Below are 20,149 nucleotides of genomic sequence, written 5' to 3' on the forward strand. Positions count from 1 at the left end.
GAATTACTAATTACCTTCGTAGGTTGTTTATTGGAGGTTGGCTTTTCAGTGAGCAGTGTGATTGGCTTGTATGATGCTATTGTGAGCTAACTTACAGTAGCATTGTAACAAGGTGCAGCATGAACTCCATAACAATGAGGTAAGGTGTAACTTAAATATGTAATCTAAATGTACATGGCTAATTAAAGTTAATTTATAAATTAATAATTATTTTCCTTATTACGTAGTATATGTAAAGACATATTAATAATCTCTTAATATTATTACGTTAATACAAACATTTAATTTGACTTTTGTATGTTAATTGCAGGTTAACTAAACCTTTATTACACTAGGTCTATTACATAATAATCTCATAGTTTCCAATAAAATTTCTAAAACTATGATTAGACATATGATGGTAATATCGTGTATTCATGTTTGATCTGCGTTAGAATGACCACCAAATATAACTGTCGTGTCAAACTAAGCGATGTGTTTTAAATGGTAATTCTCATCCTCTCTTTTTTTCCGTCTACCCCATGTAGGCCGCATATCCTCCACAGACTCAGGCTATCATGTCTCTGATCCTGTTTGCGTTCGTGGTGCGGGTCAGGGATGGACTCCCTCTGTCAGCTTCCACCGACTTCGAGCACAATAAAGAGCTCCAGGAGAGGAAGCAGCAGCTCAGGACCATCAGCAAGTCTCTGCCCCGTTTCCCTGAGAGGGGCACCGTTAAAGGCCAGAAGCTCAATATATAGTAAGAATTCTGAAACCTGAACAATTATTTTTTATTTAAGAAAGTGAACATATTAGGCATAGCCCACAATAAATAAATAAAACCCTGAAAAGTTGCGGGTTCATCTCTAATTATGCTAATGTCCTAGTTTCTTGTTTTTCTTTGATTCCTGCTACATGTGCTGAGAATCAGCCCATGCCTGGACCCTCTGGTGCTGACACGAGGTCATCCATGCCTCGCTGTGCCGGGCTGCTTGTTTACCAAACACCTTGTCTCCTCTCACCTGTTCAGCTTCGTCTCCTCAGAGGGTGTATCCTACATGAGCGTGTGCCACAGCAGCCTCCCTGTTGCTAAAGCCTTCTGCTTCGTGATTGTCCTATGCAATTTGTACCTGCTCGGCTTGAGGAACATATGGCAGCTCCTCTTCCACATCTCCGTCGCCTCCCTCTCCACCTCGCTCACCCTCACTCGCAGAATCCATCACAGGACCGATGACTGTGGAGTGTGAGGAGCTCAGAACTGTCCAATGTGCTGCACCGACCCAGTATTCAGATTGAGGAATATGTAAACTGCCCACTTCACCATGTGGATTTGTTTTAATGATAACTTGAAGACGATAATGAATGAAGTTGTGCTGCGGAAGTTCAAGCTAGCGGTCTCTTGTACATAGCGATGTCTTAGCTTTGTTTTTTAAGGCAAGAAAACAAAGACGAGCAGTCAGTCTGGAAGCTTTCAAATCAAAACAAAAATGAAAAAGACATTTTCAAGAAAGCCTGAGATGTTTTTTCATACATGGTTTCTCACTATTTTCTACATAGAGACCATTAACCTGTCTCAACAGTGGTGGTTACTTTTTATCATATGACTGACTTTTACTCGTGTTCTGCTTCCATTTTTTCAGCTTTTCCGAGCCTTTCATTAATGTTAAATAATCGCTTTAAAAAGTTCTCTGACGGTTTGTAATTATTGTACTTTTAAGATAGGAAGGACATGCTTTTATGAGTGAAAACATGTTGCTTTTGTAGTAACAAAATTTCTTATTTTATAGTTTGGATTAGCAATAGATGAACTGAAGGATAGCTCTTAGTGCTGCTTGTTAGCTCTCTGATCCATTCATCCAAAACAAATGCCTAAATCAAAGTTCTTTGCAGAAACATGGCCCAGTTCTTGTTTTAATATGTGGCAAAGTGGTTGGGTTTCGTTTTCTTATTTTACATTTTCTCGGGCATGTGCTTAGCTGCTATAACACTGAAGGGTCTGTTTGACGTTAAAGCTGCTTATGCTTTCAATAACCTCTGCTGTCTGCACACATTTTCTTACACTTTTAAGTATTTATTGTATTAAATTAGCTAGAGATGTATCTTAACTAGAGATGAACTGAGAAATCAGCCAGTGATTGAACTCACTTAGTTTCGGCTTGATCTGCACTGACTGACTGGGCTGTAAGAAACAATTTACCGAGTGCTACTGAGTCACAGTAACAACAAATCTCTGCATGGAAGCCATTCCTGTTTGAAGGAAACTCAAATGAGCTATTTCACATATCAACAAGGTGTTTAAAATAAAGTTAGAAGCTATTTAGAGTGATGCATTTCTACTACCACCTAAGAAATTGTTTAATTCAGACTTCAAAAGAGGACTCCAAGCATACAGTAGAGTAAATCAAAACCACTTTTGTTAGCATCTCTGTCTTATCATGCAATATGTTGGATTTTGAATTGTTTCTATTCTTATGGATATCTTATAGTTAAGATAAGGACCTACATTCCCCAGGGATTAAACACAAAGACAGCTGTCTGATTTATGCTAACAGTACTAATCACTCCAAAATCAATCAGTTTTTTTCCGTAAGCCCGTTTTAACTTGGTGTGACGTAGCCTTTGTGCCTAATATAAGTAAGTAAGAAGGATCCAAAATCACATTTTGAATGCTTTCCTTCTTGAATCTTCTTGTATGTTGATTCTTAAATAGAAATTTTAATCGATTAAAATTGATGTGGGCAACTCATAGGTTTACAAAATCAACTTAAAAAATTCTGATCAGGGCATTTTACATTTTAGTTCTGTCTTTTTCAACAGATAATGAATGATATAAAAGCACTGGTTTCTTAAATACAGTTTGTTTTAAAAAGCTGCACTATTATGTAACGATTATTTGTCAAGATTTTATTACTGAATGTTTAAAATTTGGAATGAATTTATTTTAATTTTAATTTTTCTATATGTTTCTGGAACTCAACACATCTTCCTTTAGGTTGAAGTGTCACATTTATGTTTGTGTACAAATTTATGAAAGGAAGATAAAAAGTGTCATGTAATAACTCTTGTAATGATTGTTTTGTTTTTACAACAACTTTTAGTTGTAAGTTTGAGTCGTACCAAGCAGTGAAAGTTAATGTTAATAGCTATTAGCATCATGGCTTCAATAGATATGTATGGAATTTGTCTTTTCTCTATTAATTATTAAGTCATTGATAACTGTAAAAAGTTGGGTAAAATAAATAAATCTGCATGGAAGAATTGTTTGAAGGAATCATGAGCTATTTCACTATCATGTTTAAAATAAAGTTAGAAGCTATTTAGAGTGATGATTTCTATGATTACCATCTAAGAAATTATGTTTTTGACTTCAAATTAAAGGACTTTCCAAGCATGTTAGAGTAAATCAAAAACTTTTGATATCTTATCATGCAATATGTTGGATTTGAATTACTATTCTTATGGATATCTTATAGTTAAGATAAGGACCTACGTTCCCCAGGGATTAAACACAAAGACAGCTGTCTGATTTATGCTAACAGTACTAATCACTCCAAAATCAATCAGTTTTTTTCCATAAGCCCGTTTTAACTTGGTGTGACGTAGCCTTTTTGCCTGATATAAGTAAGTAAGAAGGATCCAAAATCACATTTTGAATGCTTTCCTTCTTGAATCTTCTTGTATGTTGATTCTTAAATAGAAATTTTAATCGATTAAAATTGATGTGGGCAACTCATAGGTTTACAAAATCTACTTAAAAAATTCTGATCAGGGCATTTTACATTTTAGTTCTGTCTTTTTCAACAGATAATGAATGATATGAAAGCACTGGTTTCTTAAATACAGTTTGTTTTAAAAAGCTGCACTATTATGTAACGATTATTTGTAAAGATTTTATTACTGAATGTTTAAAATTTGGAGTGAATTTATTTTTATTTTTATTTTTCTATATGTTTCTGGAACTCCACACATCTTCCTTTAGGTTGAAGTGTCACATTTATGTTTGTGTACAAATTTATGAAAGGAAGATAAAAAAGTGTCATGTAATAACTCTTGTAATGATTGTTTTGTTTTTACAACAACTTTTAGTTGTAAGTTTGAGTCGTACCAACCAGTTAATGTTAATAGCTATTAGCATCATGGCTTCAATAGATATGTATGGAATTTGTCTTTTCTCTATTAATTATTAAGTCATTGATAACTGTAAAAAGTTGGGTTTTTTAAAAATAAATATAAAAAATATTTGAAATGATCTAATTGTCAGAATTATCTTTATTCCTCTATTATTTCTGTTTTGCTTCAGAATATGTGTTCTATTGACTAGATTTTTTTTATATGATTGCAAACGGAGTTAAAATTATGTTTTCTGTCAGCAATTAAACTGATTTCCCCATTGCTGATCCTCAAGTAATCAAAAAATGATAAATATAAATAAATTAATTTGGAACTTGGTATTTTTTTAGTACTTATTTTTTATATTATGTTCATAATGTCAACATTAAGTAAGTGTTTCACCAGCAAGTGTTTCACATAAACTAATGTAAAATCATGCCTGGGTCTGCCATTGAAACGCATCGTTGTAGTATCTCTATCTTAACACCAGATGGCGGTGTTTACAATGCTGAAGTTTGGATGTCAACCCACATGTTGTTGCAGAGTTGGCAGCGATTTTACAAATTTTGCTCACAGCACAGACTGACTGGAACAGATAATTTCCTTCTAAGCTAGGCACGATTATTTGGCTTTAAGTTAGGAAAAAGCCCAAAGATTAACATAACAAATGTGAAAAGAAACTGCAGAGAATAATAACATTGTGCACCTCTGAATATTGTCCTGTAGTGGTGTTATGTACTTCCAATATGGGCTTTTTTTCGTGATACTCTCAGGTATTTATTCCCACAACAATGTAACTAATGATGATAGATTTTACTCACTGCAGTGTTTATTTTGCTATTGATTTGTCAATGTAAATAGTCTACAGCCTTGTAAATCCAAATACTGTTTTAACGGTTAAAGAGTGGAGTAATAGACAAAACAGTATGAATAGCAATTACTAACATAGTATCAGTTTTAGGCTTATAAATATGGATGAATTTGGTTATTTTTTTATTAGCATTCCAACACATTAAGAATGTTTAAGTAAAACACTTACATTTATGAGTGATAGTTAATGTCATCTCTTTTGTTTAATTACTTTGCAATAGTTGAAACATTTGTTTTCTTTTCTATAAAGCTTTTGGTCTTTGCTTCCATACAAAAGAGTTTTTTATTATTTCATTTAGTTCAAAGCTTAGAAACAAATGGAAGTTCTCTAACAGGGCTGATAGCATCCATTTTAAAGCACTGATTCATCAGTCTCAAATGTATTTAACAGCATGGGTGGTCCTGGAGAAATGTTTATGGCTCACATTTTTCCTCCTGTCCCTCCTCCCCCAGCATCTTCACAGAACAGCAGCATTTATTTTCCCTTTTAAAATGAATGTTTGTCTTATGATCATCTGAATAATTCAACAGAAAAGAAGACTTCCATTACTTCCATGTGTCAAAATGGTCTGACTTCTTGACAGACACCCTAGTTTGCTTTCCTTGGTGCTGTGTAATGTCACCCACTGATGAATGTGCACAAATGTTGACTCTACATTCATGTCACTCACACTTTCAAGTGTTTTTTTTATTTTTTTTTTTATGTGCCGGGTTTAAAGAGTTGCAGAGTAAGAACATCATTGCTCAGACTCCTGACAGGACGTAAAGCCATAACAGTGCAGACTGCAAAGCACCCATACTAAAGATGTTTTAAAATGTGAAAATAAATGAAACATTTAATGCAGTAACATTTTCAGCCTTACATTTGAGTGCTTTTATTTTTGAAATCTTAAACAAAACCAAAAATGATTGCTTTAAGGTATATTTTTTAAATTATAAACTTTCAATGACGTTAAGTAAAAATGTATTTTTGGCCTTTTTACTTCAGAAAAAATTGCTCTCAATTTATCCTGACAGGAAGCAAAACTCCCTAAAATAATTTTGTTTGGAAGGTTGAGGCGTGATGTTGAAGCTAAAGTTGGTGTCTTGGAGTGGGACTGTATCAAATGAGTCTGAGGCTTGAAGGATTTAATCAGAGTGAGTCATTTTGGCACCCACTCCTATCTTTTGAATCTTTGTTACAGGTCTTTTGCACATTTGATGGCCCCCGCTTCAGGCTTTTCCATTAAGTTTTCAATGAATCACTCCTCTATCATGCCCGGGTCCTTGAGTCTTGCTGTCTCTTTGACGAAGCATCTAACACCAGGAAATGAGAAATGTTATTTTATTTTTCTGAACAAATAAATTAATCCTCTGACGCTCACATTTTTACACAGAAATACTATGAATGAATCAGATTGTTGCATCAGAGAACTTCCTGTAATTTCATATCTGGGTAATTCTGAGACAGAACAACGATGATATAAAATATTTGAATTTCCAGTCGTTATTCCATCCATCCATGCCTTGCAAAATGTCATGAATTAATAAAATCGGGTTTACAGGTTTACATTTTGAAAGTGGCAGTAAAAAAGGACTAATTTGAATCTGGGAAAGTATAAACTTTTAAGTATGTTGCTGCTCAAATGTGTGGTCGGCGTTGTGGCAAACACCAGCCTCATGGGAAAACAAATTGGATGAGGCTGGACTCCCAAAACTATTTATGTTTTTATTCAGGATGCCACCTCATATTGAATATTCCCCTACTGATAGAGGCTGACAACAATCAGACAATGATGGATATGGCAAGACTCCTATTATACTGCAGATAAGCAAATGCACAGACTATCAAAAGTGATGAATTGCATGCCTTAAGACATTCTGGTGAATGAGCCCCCAACAAAGTTATGTGCAAGGTAATATTATGACTTTGACCTTTTTATTCCCCATATGTTCTGTAGGAAACAAGAGAAGTCACATCTAGTAATGGAGTAGGTGAGTGCAGAGAGACTAAATCAATTTGAGGGAAATAGAGTTAGGACTGTCAGATGATGGATTGTCATAGTTGATACATGCAGTCTATACAAATATCACTGTTTACCTGTCAGAAGGAATTGTGTGTAAAAAATCCAAAATCCTTTTTTTCCCCCTGTGAATCTCTGCAGCTTGAAATTGTTTTAATTTGAATGCTAATACAAATTCCAAATTTGATTTATTTACTTTTATTTGAAAACCTGAGCTGCTGCTCATGTTTTTTCTCCTGCACGTGCTCCCTTCTCTTTGCAAAGTACAAATGTTTCTTTTACCTACAACTTCACTTAGTTTCCCTCTATCTAGGTTGTGCAATTTGGAGCTGTGTGTGCTTCTTCCTAACTGGAAGCCTTCTTCCAGGGGAAAGCCTGGTCTTCTTTATGCAAAGTGTCTGATCATGGCTTTGTGGCTTGGTGAGGTCATTTTGATTGCAACCAGTGATGGCCAAAGTACCAAAAACCTTACAGTACATTAAGTTATATGGGCTGTTCTCGGTTCATTTTATACTGAAAAGGTTGCAGGATTGACCTCTGTCAATTCATCTGAAGATTTAACCTTAAAAAAATTAGCAGTCTTTTGTTCCAAAAAGAAAACGAGGACTGGTGGATCAGTGCGGTATTTGTTGGCTTGTAGAGTGGGACAGTTGGTTGCTGTAGCCATGTGAGTAGAGAGTAGCATGATCCTATTCGCTATGATTGGTGCTGTCATATAGTTGTGAGAATTGGACCTAAAATAAACATAACATATGATTTAAAATTTAAACTAAAAAGAAATCTTTTGATCTCTAATTATGGTCGGACGTTTGGACCTGTCAAGTGTGAATATTTTTATGGCTAAACAAAAACCAAGATTTGCTGAACTGTTTAAAAAAGCTGTTGAGCCACACCGTTTCTTCTCTGACTTGTGCACAAGTAAGAATCAGAAAACAAGAAACTGCTAAAACGATTTATGGTTGTAACTTCACGAAATGTGAAGCACTTTATAGTATAAAATAGTCTTTATACTATAATTCTGTAAGGCAGAGCACACGTCCAAACTGGACAAAAAAAAAAGTTTGATATGTGACTGAAATAAATTCAGTTCTAGAATTATTTTGTCAAATAATCGTTGGTCAGGGTGAAAACTATAATTTCTCCAGAGATTTTCACCCTAATAAAGAATATTCTCGGTAAATCAGCTCTGACGAGATTGGAAAGCAACCATGACACTGAGCCGAGATTCTAAATCCTCAGTGAGTTCATAAGTTCTGCAAATGAATGATGCATTGAAATCAAGAGAGAGCTAACATCCTGGTATTGTATAAGTGAAAACAGCAATTTCACAAGCTTGCTTGCACGCTGCTTATCCATAAATCAAATTCCACAGCTTTTAAAATCACTTCCCCTGTGTTGCGTAATGAGGATTGGGAATGTTTGATAAATTACTCTCCAGTAAACCAAGGAGAAATGTCTGAAAAATCTGGATGAAAGGACAGGACAACAACAAAATATCTTTAGGATCTGGGAATTTTGCAGAAAATCTTCACACATGTGACGCTCTGTCCAATGATTAATGCCTGTTTTTCCCAATGTTGTGAACAAAAGGAATTTCTAAATATAAACACAAGATCCATAGAAAAATAATATACTAATTCAATATTTTGTATATTGAATTAGAATCAGAAAATAATCCCACAATCAGGACGAGCACCATACTTTTTGCTCTAAATTTATTTCCTTCATTTCAAGTGGAAGAATGGCAATCTTTTATCAATAATCATCCCTGTTAATATATTTCTGTATGCAGTGAAAATGACATAATAAAATGACAACAGAAGGATTAAGATGATACAAAAACATATACAGTTTTGTATTTACAGAACTGTCAGCCATATAAACACACACAGTACATTTGAAGTTTCACAACAATATGCACTGGATGAGCATTACATGCATTGCACTTACCTCATATTTACAACTTTGCCCCCCAAAAAATCATACACACCAAATTCCATACAGAATATTTACATTAAGCCCACATTAGAATATGTGTTGGTTCAATAACACCTTTTAATGTTTACTCATTATTTTTCACTGTAGCAAAAACAGAGTGGATCAACATGTACAGCTGCTTGTAGAAATCTATTTACAGTAATCATCATTAATAAAGGGTAAATATGAGCAATTCACACAATTACATCATAGGCATCTTGAGACAAACGATATGTTTACGGGAAGAGTTCAGTGTTGTTATTTCGTTTCTTCTACTGGTTTTAATGAGACAGATTTTATATCAGTGAGTAAAATGTGACACGAGGGCAACTTGCTAGCTGAGTCACTTCCAGTCCTTTACTGCTTACATCAAATGCTGCTGATCCTTGATTATACCAAGGAAGAGCAGGCTGTGTTCAGAAATCCAAAGAAAACTATAATATACCTCCTAAACTAGATGAGCAGGCCAGCACCGTTATTTAACTGTACTCTACTTTTGGCTACACATGAGAACACAACAATTTTAATGGGATATCATTGTTTAAAGAATTGAAGTTCCACAATGAAGTAAAAAAAAAAGTGGCATGTTCTTTTAGGACTCAGTATCTTTCTGGTGTTGTTATAGTAGACAGTCTATACGTGACTACAAGAGCAAAACTAGAGTTTCCCACAGATTCCCATGCTAAAGGTTTTGGGCCCATAACCTTTTGACTGCAGTTTGTTCCATTGCCCTTTCAGTTTTCTGTTTCACGATATCTTGCAGATATTTTCTTTGGACTTCAAAAGTGCACAGTAAGGATGGAGAAGGGTGGTGTTTTTAAAAACAGCATTGGGTTGCAAATGGTGCAGATTACTCAGTTTTGTCAATTCATGACTTTGGTCTCTGCTGCTGTGTGAACACTACTTGACAGAAAAGGACAGTCTAGGTTAGTATTGCACTGTTATGTCACGTTAATAAATGCTTCTATTTCTGGGTTATACTTTGTTAAAAAGATAATTAAGAATTTCGAAAGTTAGTTTTTCTGAAGATTGTAAGCCATTATTATCTTACCAGATAGTTTGGAGATTAATTTTGGAAGTAGAAGGCAACATCCAGTAGAAAGAGTCAAAGTTCTAATGTCAAAAAATAACTTCAGTTTGAAGAACATCAGTTGTTTAGGCAAATGTTTATCGTAAACCTTCAAATCAATGATAAGCATATGATTTGCATTGATATGTCCACAAAAGTTTTGCAGGATTTAGATGCAAGAGATGAAATTACCGGTTGCTTCTTGTGTTAAACGTACTGTGAACAGAAGATGTAAAACATTTGCAGTCAAACCACTTGCCTGATACAGAAGTAAAACATTACAAAACACAAGATCACTTTATCCAATTTAACTGCCTTGCTTCTGTCTGGTGTATTTACTCTGGGAATGCTTTATCTCCCAGAGATAATCTGCCCATTTTTGCAGCCTGCTTGTTCAGTAAGAGGGATTGCTGCAAAATGAACAACTCAAAAGGAAATGGAGAGAGACAGATAAAAGGGGGAAGCACGTGACAAAGGTCTCAAGGTTTGGTACTGAACCTTGGACAGCTGCGCTGTGGAGCTACAGTCCCTGCACATGGTGCACCTGCTCCACCGCCTCGCCTCATAACCCCCAGGACAAAAACCCTTTGAACAGTTGGCATTATAAACTGGATTAGACCCTCCTGTTTTGCTTTTAGCATCAGACTAAACTGTGTCTTTGAATCTAATCTATCTACGTGATAGGATTCTTGTATGACTTTGTGTTTTTCAAGATATTTGGAATTGTCTGGACCTGCCTGTCATAAAGTTTCTCAGCCCTGAAAATGTGATGTTGCCTTTGTCAACAATGCAAGTGGAACTGGGATGTTCAGAAAAATGTTTACAATGGAAGATTTAAAAAACAAAAAAACAAAAAAAAAAAAACAGTCAAACCCTTAGGACAGGTTTGTTTTTTTTCTGTCTGGGTAAACTCTCCTAGATGCTCCGTGTTGCTTCATGAACGTGGGAATGACTTGAAGTCCACCCCATGTGAGCTGAGAAGCATGACAAAAGCCTTAATGTGACAGGACTAGTCAGCCCTGTCACTTTGCTTTGCTTTACAGCGTTCTCTACTGCCTTGTCAGTTTCAGACTCCGGTGACAGTAAGTTTTGTATATAACAAGTCAGTGGACCTTTCCATAAATATTATACATAATGGAGGCTTTTGTCAGACCGCTGGAGCATGATCAAGGAGGCATCATTGTGTAAGCATTACTCTTCCGCATTATAAATCTGAGCATTTACTCTACCAGACAATGAACCGGAAACTGTTACATTAACAAGCCTGTACAACAGTGTAAATCTGGAGGCTTTTGATCATCTATAATGCAATGTTAAACAATTACTAGTAGCTAATTAAAGCATTTGTAGTCATAAATTAATCCACACTTCACAAGAAGTATAACCACACGCTTTATGTACACTATTCATTTGTCTGTAGAGCGTTAAATTATCTTCACGAGTAAATGTAAACATTCAATCACTGAGTCGTGTCAAGGTATTTTCTCCCCAAGGTTATTGTGCAGCCTGACGAAAACAGAGATTGGGGTGAAAAGTGTTGCTTGATAACACTGAAACCAGACACTTGTCAGTGCCTGAAATGATAAAAACCATTCGCTCAATCAAGGGATCAGGAAAACAAAGAGAGAATGCAACATAGATGGAAAAAAGAAGGCAATCAGTCTGTATGTAAGAGAGATAGTGTATAAAAAAAAGCATTTGTGATCCAAACCCCTGACGTGGTCACACTGGTCTTCCTGCTTAAACTTTTGGCATTTGCGAGAATCCACACAATAAAATACAGGAACATCAGATCATCATTTCCTACTGATGTCTTATCAACGTTTCAAGGAGTTCTTAAATGCCAATAAATGGTTTTTAATCAGTTTAAAATAACACCTCAAATGTATCTTACAGTGCAGTTCACATCACAATCACATTATTATATGTTTTGTAACTATGTCTTGTGTCTCAGCACATAAAACAACAACCATAAGAAGAGTTAAATAAATGATCAAAAATGTTCAACTCAAACATTTACCAATCAGCATTTTCCTAAAAGTAAAATAATAAGTAAAAACACATTCAAAATGGCTAAAATGAGAAACTTTGGCTTTTAAACAAAACATGATCAGCAAAAGATTTGCACAATTTATCACAAGTGCTGATGAGTGAATGTGTAGTTTTTGTGCACGAGTTTCCATGACAGGTTTTTGTCATAAAAGACTACAGCTGGCTTGTCTGGTTTGATCTGGTTTTGTGACTCATATGGAGGACAAGTCGTCGTGACAGGAGGACGAACCGCGCCGCGTTTTGGGACTGCAACGCGTCAACATGGTGATTTGGGTGCTGAAATTGTTACTGCTGTTGGACGGGTGCTGGTATTTGGTGTCTGAGCCCATGTATCTCTGCAAGTGCCACCTACGCCACTTCCTTTTAAACTCCCCTTGGACCTACAGTGGGACAAGGAACTATAGTCAAACTTTCACAGCTACAGATCTCAACTTGTACGTAAAGTCCATCTTAAATATTGTTCAGTCAGCTCTTTGTCTGATTGTCCTGTCTTTTCCAGCACCAAATTCTTTTGTGAGGCCTTATTTTGTATCCCCCAAACCTCATTACTTGCAATTGCTTTAGTAAAATAATCTGTTTTCATTTTCTTGCATTGGGTTTCCCTCTTCACCATTTAATATAAAACAAAGACATTTATTTATTTCCTTTATTCCAGCTTTACCAAGGAAATAGTTACACTCCTTGTTTACAATTTGGAACAATATTTTTGTTGTTGTTTTTACCATTTGTGATTCATTGCTCAACTAAATTTCATTTCTTTTAAGCTGTACAGCAAATGTTATGCTACTTGTATTAAGTTTTTTTAATAGCTTTTCTTGCTCAAAAATAACACATAAATACTTAAATTTTGTTCCTGCATTTTGTCATTTAAAGACCTAATAATTACAAACCACCTCAAGGAGTTAAATTTTATAAAGGACTTATGAAAATGTCCTCCAATTATTATTATTATTATTATTCAGTGTAGAATCAAGTGATTTAATCTGGCTCAGCACTGAGGATATAATTAATCTCTCCACTGAGAGCCTCTGCACACGTCACTACTGAGATTGACCGTTTTTTTCTTTTCTCTCTCTTTCTCCAGGCGGCAGAGGAAGACTGTGGAGAACAACCTCAGTGAGGGGAAAATGCCTGGAATGAGTAGTCTGAAATCTCCATCCACCTTAGAGGACTGTGTGTAAATAGGGAGGCAACTGAAGGTCCTCTCCGCCTGGGAATTGTGGGCTTTAAAATGAGAGTTTATGTAAATGTTTTATGGACCTACCTCAGCGTTGAGGAAGCAGTAAAGGACTGCCACTACAAAGCCCTAGGGAAAGAAAAACAGAGGAGTAAGAGACATAAAAGCGATGGTACTGGAACATCATGGTTGGTTTTATCTGGCATTTGCAGAATTCAAATTTAAAGTTGACCTTGAATTTGGTTGTCCAATTTCAAGGACCTAATTTTGGTTCTTTAAAGAGCTTGATATGTGATTCTCATGCATGTTTATGTAAGTTGTCTAACAGTTATGGCATTTTAAATGGCTTGTTTAGATCTTTACAATCAGGAGAAAAATAATTTATAAAGCCAACTGGCAGAAATATAATCTATAACATTTTTACCTAGAATTTCAACCTTAAAACATTTCATACCTGAAACGATCCCAGAATCAAGTCAAAAATGAGACGTAATTCAGTCTTCACTTGCTCTGGGATGAATGCAAACACTATAAAATTTATTCCAAACAGAGGAATCAGAAGCAGTGTTGATTTTGCAAGCCGCCTGAAATGACAAAGCAAAAGATTGGAATCCCCCCACGGACTTTTTCCATTGAAACCAATGATTAATCTGTCTTTATATATACAGCAATAATAATATTTCATCTCAGCAGACTAGAGATGGAGGGAAAAACACCATTAAAATTGTCAGTGGGAAATAGCTCATGCATTATCGCTGGTATATGAGATGCTCTCCATCACAGAAAATTCACTTGAACACTGTGAGCGCTGCATATGTGCAGCTATCAGTGGAAACCTACAGTTTGCCTGGCAGCACATAAAAAGGGCAATTTTATGGAATTTCAAGGAGTTTTTTTTATTTTTTTTATTTTTTTTACTGAAACCCAAATGAATTATCAGCTTTCAGTGAGCACTGAAAATATGCAACAACAGTTGGGTGGACAAATCTATTAAAAAGCACAGGGTAAAAAAAATGCTTCATATACTCACAAATACTGGTTGGACTCATTTCTTCCAATATCTGGGCAATTTATCTTCTGGCGAAGTATTCGAATGATGCAGATGAAAAGAACAAAATTCACCTATAGAGAGTTTTTCAGAAGAGAGGTTTTGTTAAGGGTATTTAATTTTCTAAATGTAATTTAGCTCAGGTGGCCTGTGGAAAAACATGAGGGCTTCTAAATAGTTAATTTGAGTTGAACTCTGAACTGGCGTTACATGCATTTTCAGGTGACAGTGAGAGACACAAAATGTGAGCTGACAACTGAGCCTCCTCATATGAAAGAAAACAACAGTAGCATCAGTGAATGATGAAAACTTATTGCCATCATTCTTAAAATTAGGAAAAACATTTACCATTAGCCAAATATTAAACCAGGAATGATGGTACTTCTCAAACGTGCACACACCCTCTGTTACCTAAAACATGAAATAGTGATAAATAATTTTCTAACTTTTTCTATATTTAATGTAATAAGTGTAACAATTGTGTTGAAACTTATTAATATGAAACAAAGTTCATCTTCCCCAGTTGTCTGTTACTATGTTTGCACATTTGCATCCTTTTTTAAAAGTATACTGTGCACAAAGGATCAAAATGATCTCTGACAAGTTTCCAATAGAGTAACACCTCTGGAGCTGCAGGAATTTCTACAGGGTACTGGTTGCATTCTACATTTTGCAATCATCTCCATTTGTCGGGACTATGTCAAGAAGTTTTCTTTGGAAGTCCTTCCTTCCAAATAACATCCTGGGATAGTTAAACCCACCTAAAATCTTGTGGGAGAGTGTATGGTTTGTTGCCACATTGTGGTGGCACTGCTGTGCTCTGGGCATTTCTTCAGATTGACCTGGTTTTCATCTTGGTCTTCATCCTGCAGAATTGCTGAGGGGGGTTGTGGGAGTTTACTTCTCTGAACCAAATGTGGTTTGTGGATTTGGAGAAGGCCTAAGGCCACAAGGTATTTTGACTACTTGATGCATCTCTCATTTTTTGCATTTACTCAGTTAAAAATAACTTGAAATTTAGTTGCCGTCCATATGAATGGTAAAGGAATACTGGTGTCATCAGTCTTAAAGTAACCGGTGGTAAAATCACACACATACAAAAAAAAATACACATCTTGACTGTTTTTGTCTTTTCGTAGACAGTTATATACTCCAACCCATCAAAACACGACTGACTTTTCGTCAGGCAGAACTTCACTAACCATATCTCAATGTTTGGAGAGCTATTCTCTCCTCTCAAGTGTGTTATGTCCATTCACCTTTCAAAGTAGTACCAACAAGTGAGAAGGTTTGCACCGACTTGACATAAATGATTGACAGTTTGTAAACTTACCAGGATTGATGCTAAAATGGGTGTTTTAATAATCCACCAGAACAAATCAGTGGTCTCGATAATGTCCCAGCACCTAGGGAAACGTGAAACAGTACTAAAAACATGGAAAACCAAAGCAAGAAAAGATTGAACAGTTTCCTGTTATTTCTCTCACCCTACATCATTGTAGTATGCTTTTCCAAGGCTCCAGGCTGTGATGATAATCGCTGGACCTCCTGGTGAAGCAACAGAGAAGTACAGTTGGATAAAACCCGAATCAAAAATAGGATTGCATTCTCATAAAAGTTCTCCTGCCTTTTTCTGCAGGCACTCCATAGCGGCATTGTAAAAAAACTGCATTCTCACCCCAGCCGATCATAATGTAAGCCCAGAAGTATTTCCTCTCAGAGAAGAAAGAGACAGCCAGCAATGCGTGAAGATAGAGGCCCTCCACAAGCAGCCAGAAGAAACTGGCCATCACACAGTACTGAAAAAATACAATGACGGCTTTGCAGCCAACCTAGAAATACACACAAAACCAAAAATCATCCAATTAATTAATTAATTAATTAATTAATTAGTCATAATAATATATATTTTAAAGTAGCTTTGTAAATTTTGTTTGATGACACAAACATCCAAACAGCAAAGTTGAAAATGAAAGTATTTTTATTTGTCACCCCTAATATGCAGAAATGATCACCAACCACACCTTTGCAAGAACTGGGAAATATTTTGCCTCCTAAAAAGGTACTTTAAGGTGGTGAACATAATGGAACTAATGTTCACTGCAAGCACTTAAACTCATATTCTACCTCTTTGAACCTCTCTCTCTCTGGCAGCAGCGACAGCCCATCAACCTAAAAACTTTCAATACCACACTGGAATTGAAACTTTTCAAGTATACTCTTAATGTACTTGATGATGAACATGACTATCTTAATTCCATTTAAATTATTCTAGAGTTTTAATATATCCATTAATCATAAATTTAAAACTTTCGACTGTACTCAGAACCTGCTCCAAACAGTGCTACTGCGATATTACATACCATTGAAAAATAAAGAGATTTTTTGATGAACTATGTTACATATGTCCTTTATGTGCAATACAAAAAGTGTAGGGCCAAGTACACAACTCTGTGGTACACCAAAAGAGACTCGATCATGCATGGAAACAATGTAAAAACACTACATTACCTCTTACAGAAAACAATGTTTGAACTTCATACTGGTTTGTAATGGTTAAAAGGTTCAATTTAAAAATCTGAATTAAATAAATAAATATAAAGGTAATTAAATGATAAACACATAAACTCACAGAGCCTAGGGAGCAGTTGTCGACCTCTCCAAACTCGTAGAGAACCACATCCTTGACGAACACAGCAATGGCCTTCAGGATAAATGAGACAAATAAATGCATGTGGATGTAGTTCCTTGTGCAGTGGAGTTTTCTGGGATAAACAGAAAAGAGAGACAAGAATACAAATCGAGGAAAAGAGACATATTGAAATTTTAATTAACGCAGTCTAATTATCTTCAGCCGTGGGCGTTAATAGCAGAACTACTGACTGAAATAAATCAAAAATAAAGCTCCCACTTCATTTACACACTAAGTGATTGGATCCACATCACCCTGAACACTTTATATGAGTCTTCAATAAAACAGGCAAAAGAGGTGCATTTCAAATCAACTAAACATTTTTAAAACTCTCCATTATTCAGGGTGAAATAGTGCTTCAACTCCTGATTACATTATCATAACTAGAGTGACTAAACAATTAGTGACAGGGATGAGAATTGACTGAATATTTTCCAATGATTCAGAACATTTAATTGTATTTTTTTCTAGATTTAGTTGCTCCCAATTATAAACATTCATTTCTTACATGTGAATCTATTATTGTTGATTTATTTGCAATTGCAGGTTATCTTGAAATATCTGCATTGACTTCATGAAATCGAATGGCACTCTTGATACAAAGATTGTATTTTTTGTTCAGGTACTTATTTTGTCATTACATTGCACACTTGGTGTTTAGTTTTGTTTTTTTTTCAATCATTTTTCATCTATACAAAAGATTCATTAAAAAAAATACAAGCTTTCTCTCATTTTGATGCTTTCCTTTGTTCTGTAACCTAAAAATGAAAATAAAACTGTGATAGATTTAACCATAAAACAAACAAATCGCATTAGACTTGATTTTCTTTCTTTTCAAAGGTCAGGTAGATTTTATTTAGTAGGAGCAAAATCAAATATGGCTCTTTGCTGATCCCTGGTTTAGACCGAGATGGAGATGTACAAACTGGTCAACCAGCGACATAAGGTGTTTAATTCAACGGTGATGTTTCAGATCACTGTCAAATGTTTAGACACTGTTAATTCTGTGAAATATTTTATATCAAGACCACCCCTTTGGTTCTCTCCATCATCACACTTGCCACTTTGGTAACATACTTTTGACCTATTACTGACCGTCACTAAACCTTTCCACTATCAGCTTCCAGTTCCCAATCCCCCTCAACAGGCCTCTAATCTGTGGGCTACGGAAGAGGATTAGGGCCACTGGAAAAAAAAAAAAAGTTTCCCTCGTGTTTATTTTATATTTCTGACCTTGTCTTCTTAACAGTGAAGAAACAGTGAGATGAAGTTACTTAATAAGCACAACAAAGGTCAAAAATAAAACAATGCGTCCACATACTTATCAGTGTGAGAACAAATATTTTTAAATCCGTTATGACATGTCTGGGGAGCCATCACACTGTCTTTCTTGTGTTTGTTGAAATCCTGCTAATGTCTCCTGCCTCAAGAATCGACCAGGACCCAACATAGAGCAGCAGCATTCAAATTTAATGGTAATCAGGAAAAAATAAATAAAAAATACAGAAAACTCAGCTGAAATGCTACGTTTTTTGTTTAGAGGTTTTTGCTTGTTTGTTGTTAAATTTTTATTTTAATTATGTAGAGCATTTTGAGTTGCCTTGTGGCTGAAAATGTGCAAACATCTCACAGTAAATAGTGATGTGTAAAACTGTCAGAAACACAACTAAACCATAATATCCTCTGCATAATATCCTGGACTTTGGAAACAGATTTGTGGTTTTTAGATGCACTTAAACTAAACTTTTTTAGACCTAACATATCAAGATGTTTAATCTCTCTAAGCCATTGCACATGTTAAACTATACTTATCAACAGACTTTTATTATTTACTCAAAACACTAATAGATTTGAGAACTGTGTGAAGCTAAAGTTGGCGATGAATTTACTTACCTGAAGATGCAGAGGACCACAATAGCTGTAATCAGAGAGATAAGCGAAACACTGTGACCAATGGTGTAGCCAACCTTGACTTGCCAGAAAAACTTTCCCTAGAAATGACAAGAAATGTGGGAGGGAGATGTATTTACACACATAATTTTGTGCAAAAAATTCTCTCTTTTTTTGCTGTCTTACTTGTTTGAAGATGAGGAGACACTATAATTTTTTTATTTCATTGAATGCTTCTGTAACATTTAAATACAAGATTCTCCCTCAGAATTGCTTCTGTTACCAGAAAGTTTGGAAGTCAATTTTTTCTGCCAGAGAGGAGAGGCATGATTGTTCCCGTTCTACTATATTCAAATGCAACAACCAAGAAGGTGTCACGCTTCACAAAAACACACATTATTTGGCGGGAGAGAGAAGATTGCTCTATTGGCAGCTCAAAACGAATAGGTATCTGGGAAGAAAAGCATCAGAAAACACTGTTATCATTTGTGAAAAGCACACTTTTTCTAAAAGCAAGAAAAGCAACAGAAATCTTACTCCATGAGTAACACTGGTCATAAATCCCGGCCCATTTTAAATGGCCTTTCACTGAAGTGGAAGTGCTGCAACTTAGAAGGTTTCTCTGATATCTACTAAAGCTTCTTTCATTTCTGCTTTTAAAGTGCCAAAAATACTTGAACCACTTTAAATTTTTGCATTTTGCCAAAACCACCAACACTTTTATGAGTTAAATGAAATTTCACAAAACAGACTATCATCAAATAGCATGTGATTTCTGAGCGAATGAAAAGTGATAGTTTTCAACATGTTTCACAAAAGTGAAAATTGATTTACTGACCCTGAATACAACTTCATGTCACAATTTTACTTTCACTTTTCGCAATTTTGTGCGCCTCTATCCTATTAAATCAAAATATCCAGAAAATGTGGAAAAGTTTTTGGTACATGAATGTATTTATGAGACACTGTATATGAGCTAACCACAAATATTTACTTTTATGTAAAAAACACTCCATTCTCTGTGATGCAGAATAAAACTCTGAAATAATGTAGTTTTCTTCATCAATAAAAGACATGTCACCCCAGACGTTTCTTTTATTGAAGTCTGGAATGAATCAACTAAACTAACGTCATTGTTGGTTTTCTGAAACTACGGTGCTGCATCTTTCTTTCAACTCAAAAATCAATTCCAGCCATTTTATAAAGGTTTAGTTTAGGCCTAAGAAATGTCTTTGTTCCCTCATGTGCTTGTGCCATTGCCCTGTATGTTTTACTTCAGACA

The 20,149-nt window shown here is 35.4% G+C and overlaps 2 protein-coding genes across 5 annotated transcripts in view; one reads left to right on the top strand and one right to left on the bottom strand.

Annotated features, from left to right (window-relative positions):
• Positions 1-8: 8 nt before the first annotated feature.
• On the top strand, positions 9-3,205 carry sec22c (SEC22 homolog C, vesicle trafficking protein). The gene is made up of 3 exons (XM_044105430.1): positions 9-139; positions 528-739; positions 1,010-3,205. Exons 2-3 carry the CDS (start codon positions 558-560, stop codon positions 1,224-1,226), a joined length of 399 nt encoding a protein of 132 aa, XP_043961365.1. The 5' UTR covers positions 9-139; positions 528-557; the 3' UTR covers positions 1,227-3,205.
• A 2,232-nt stretch (positions 3,206-5,437) lies between these two features.
• The window catches only part of vipr1b (vasoactive intestinal peptide receptor 1b), a 40,947-nt gene continuing 26,235 nt past the window's right edge, over positions 5,438-20,149 (bottom strand). For 2 of the 4 annotated variants that reach the window (XM_044105429.1, XM_044105426.1), the window contains 9 exons: positions 18,871-18,968; positions 16,918-17,050; positions 15,964-16,117; positions 15,773-15,833; positions 15,619-15,691; positions 14,268-14,359; positions 13,692-13,821; positions 13,325-13,366; positions 8,661-12,440 (listed from right to left, as the gene is read on the bottom strand). In XM_044105429.1, the coding sequence (XP_043961364.1) occupies positions 12,252-12,440; positions 13,325-13,366; positions 13,692-13,821; positions 14,268-14,359; positions 15,619-15,691; positions 15,773-15,833; positions 15,964-16,117; positions 16,918-17,050; positions 18,871-18,968 (972 nt within the window). In that variant the 3' untranslated portion in view covers positions 8,661-12,251. Of the gene's footprint in view, positions 6,256-8,660; positions 12,441-13,324; positions 13,367-13,691; positions 13,822-14,267; positions 14,360-15,618; positions 15,692-15,772; positions 15,834-15,963; positions 16,118-16,917; positions 17,051-18,870; positions 18,969-20,149 lie in introns of those variants that run through there. The other 2 variants (XM_044105428.1, XM_044105427.1) reach the window with 2 other exon arrangements.

This window comes from Gambusia affinis, linkage group LG21 (genome assembly GCF_019740435.1).
Source record: "Gambusia affinis linkage group LG21, SWU_Gaff_1.0, whole genome shotgun sequence".
In the NCBI taxonomy this organism is placed as follows: Eukaryota; Metazoa; Chordata; class Actinopteri; order Cyprinodontiformes; family Poeciliidae; genus Gambusia; species Gambusia affinis.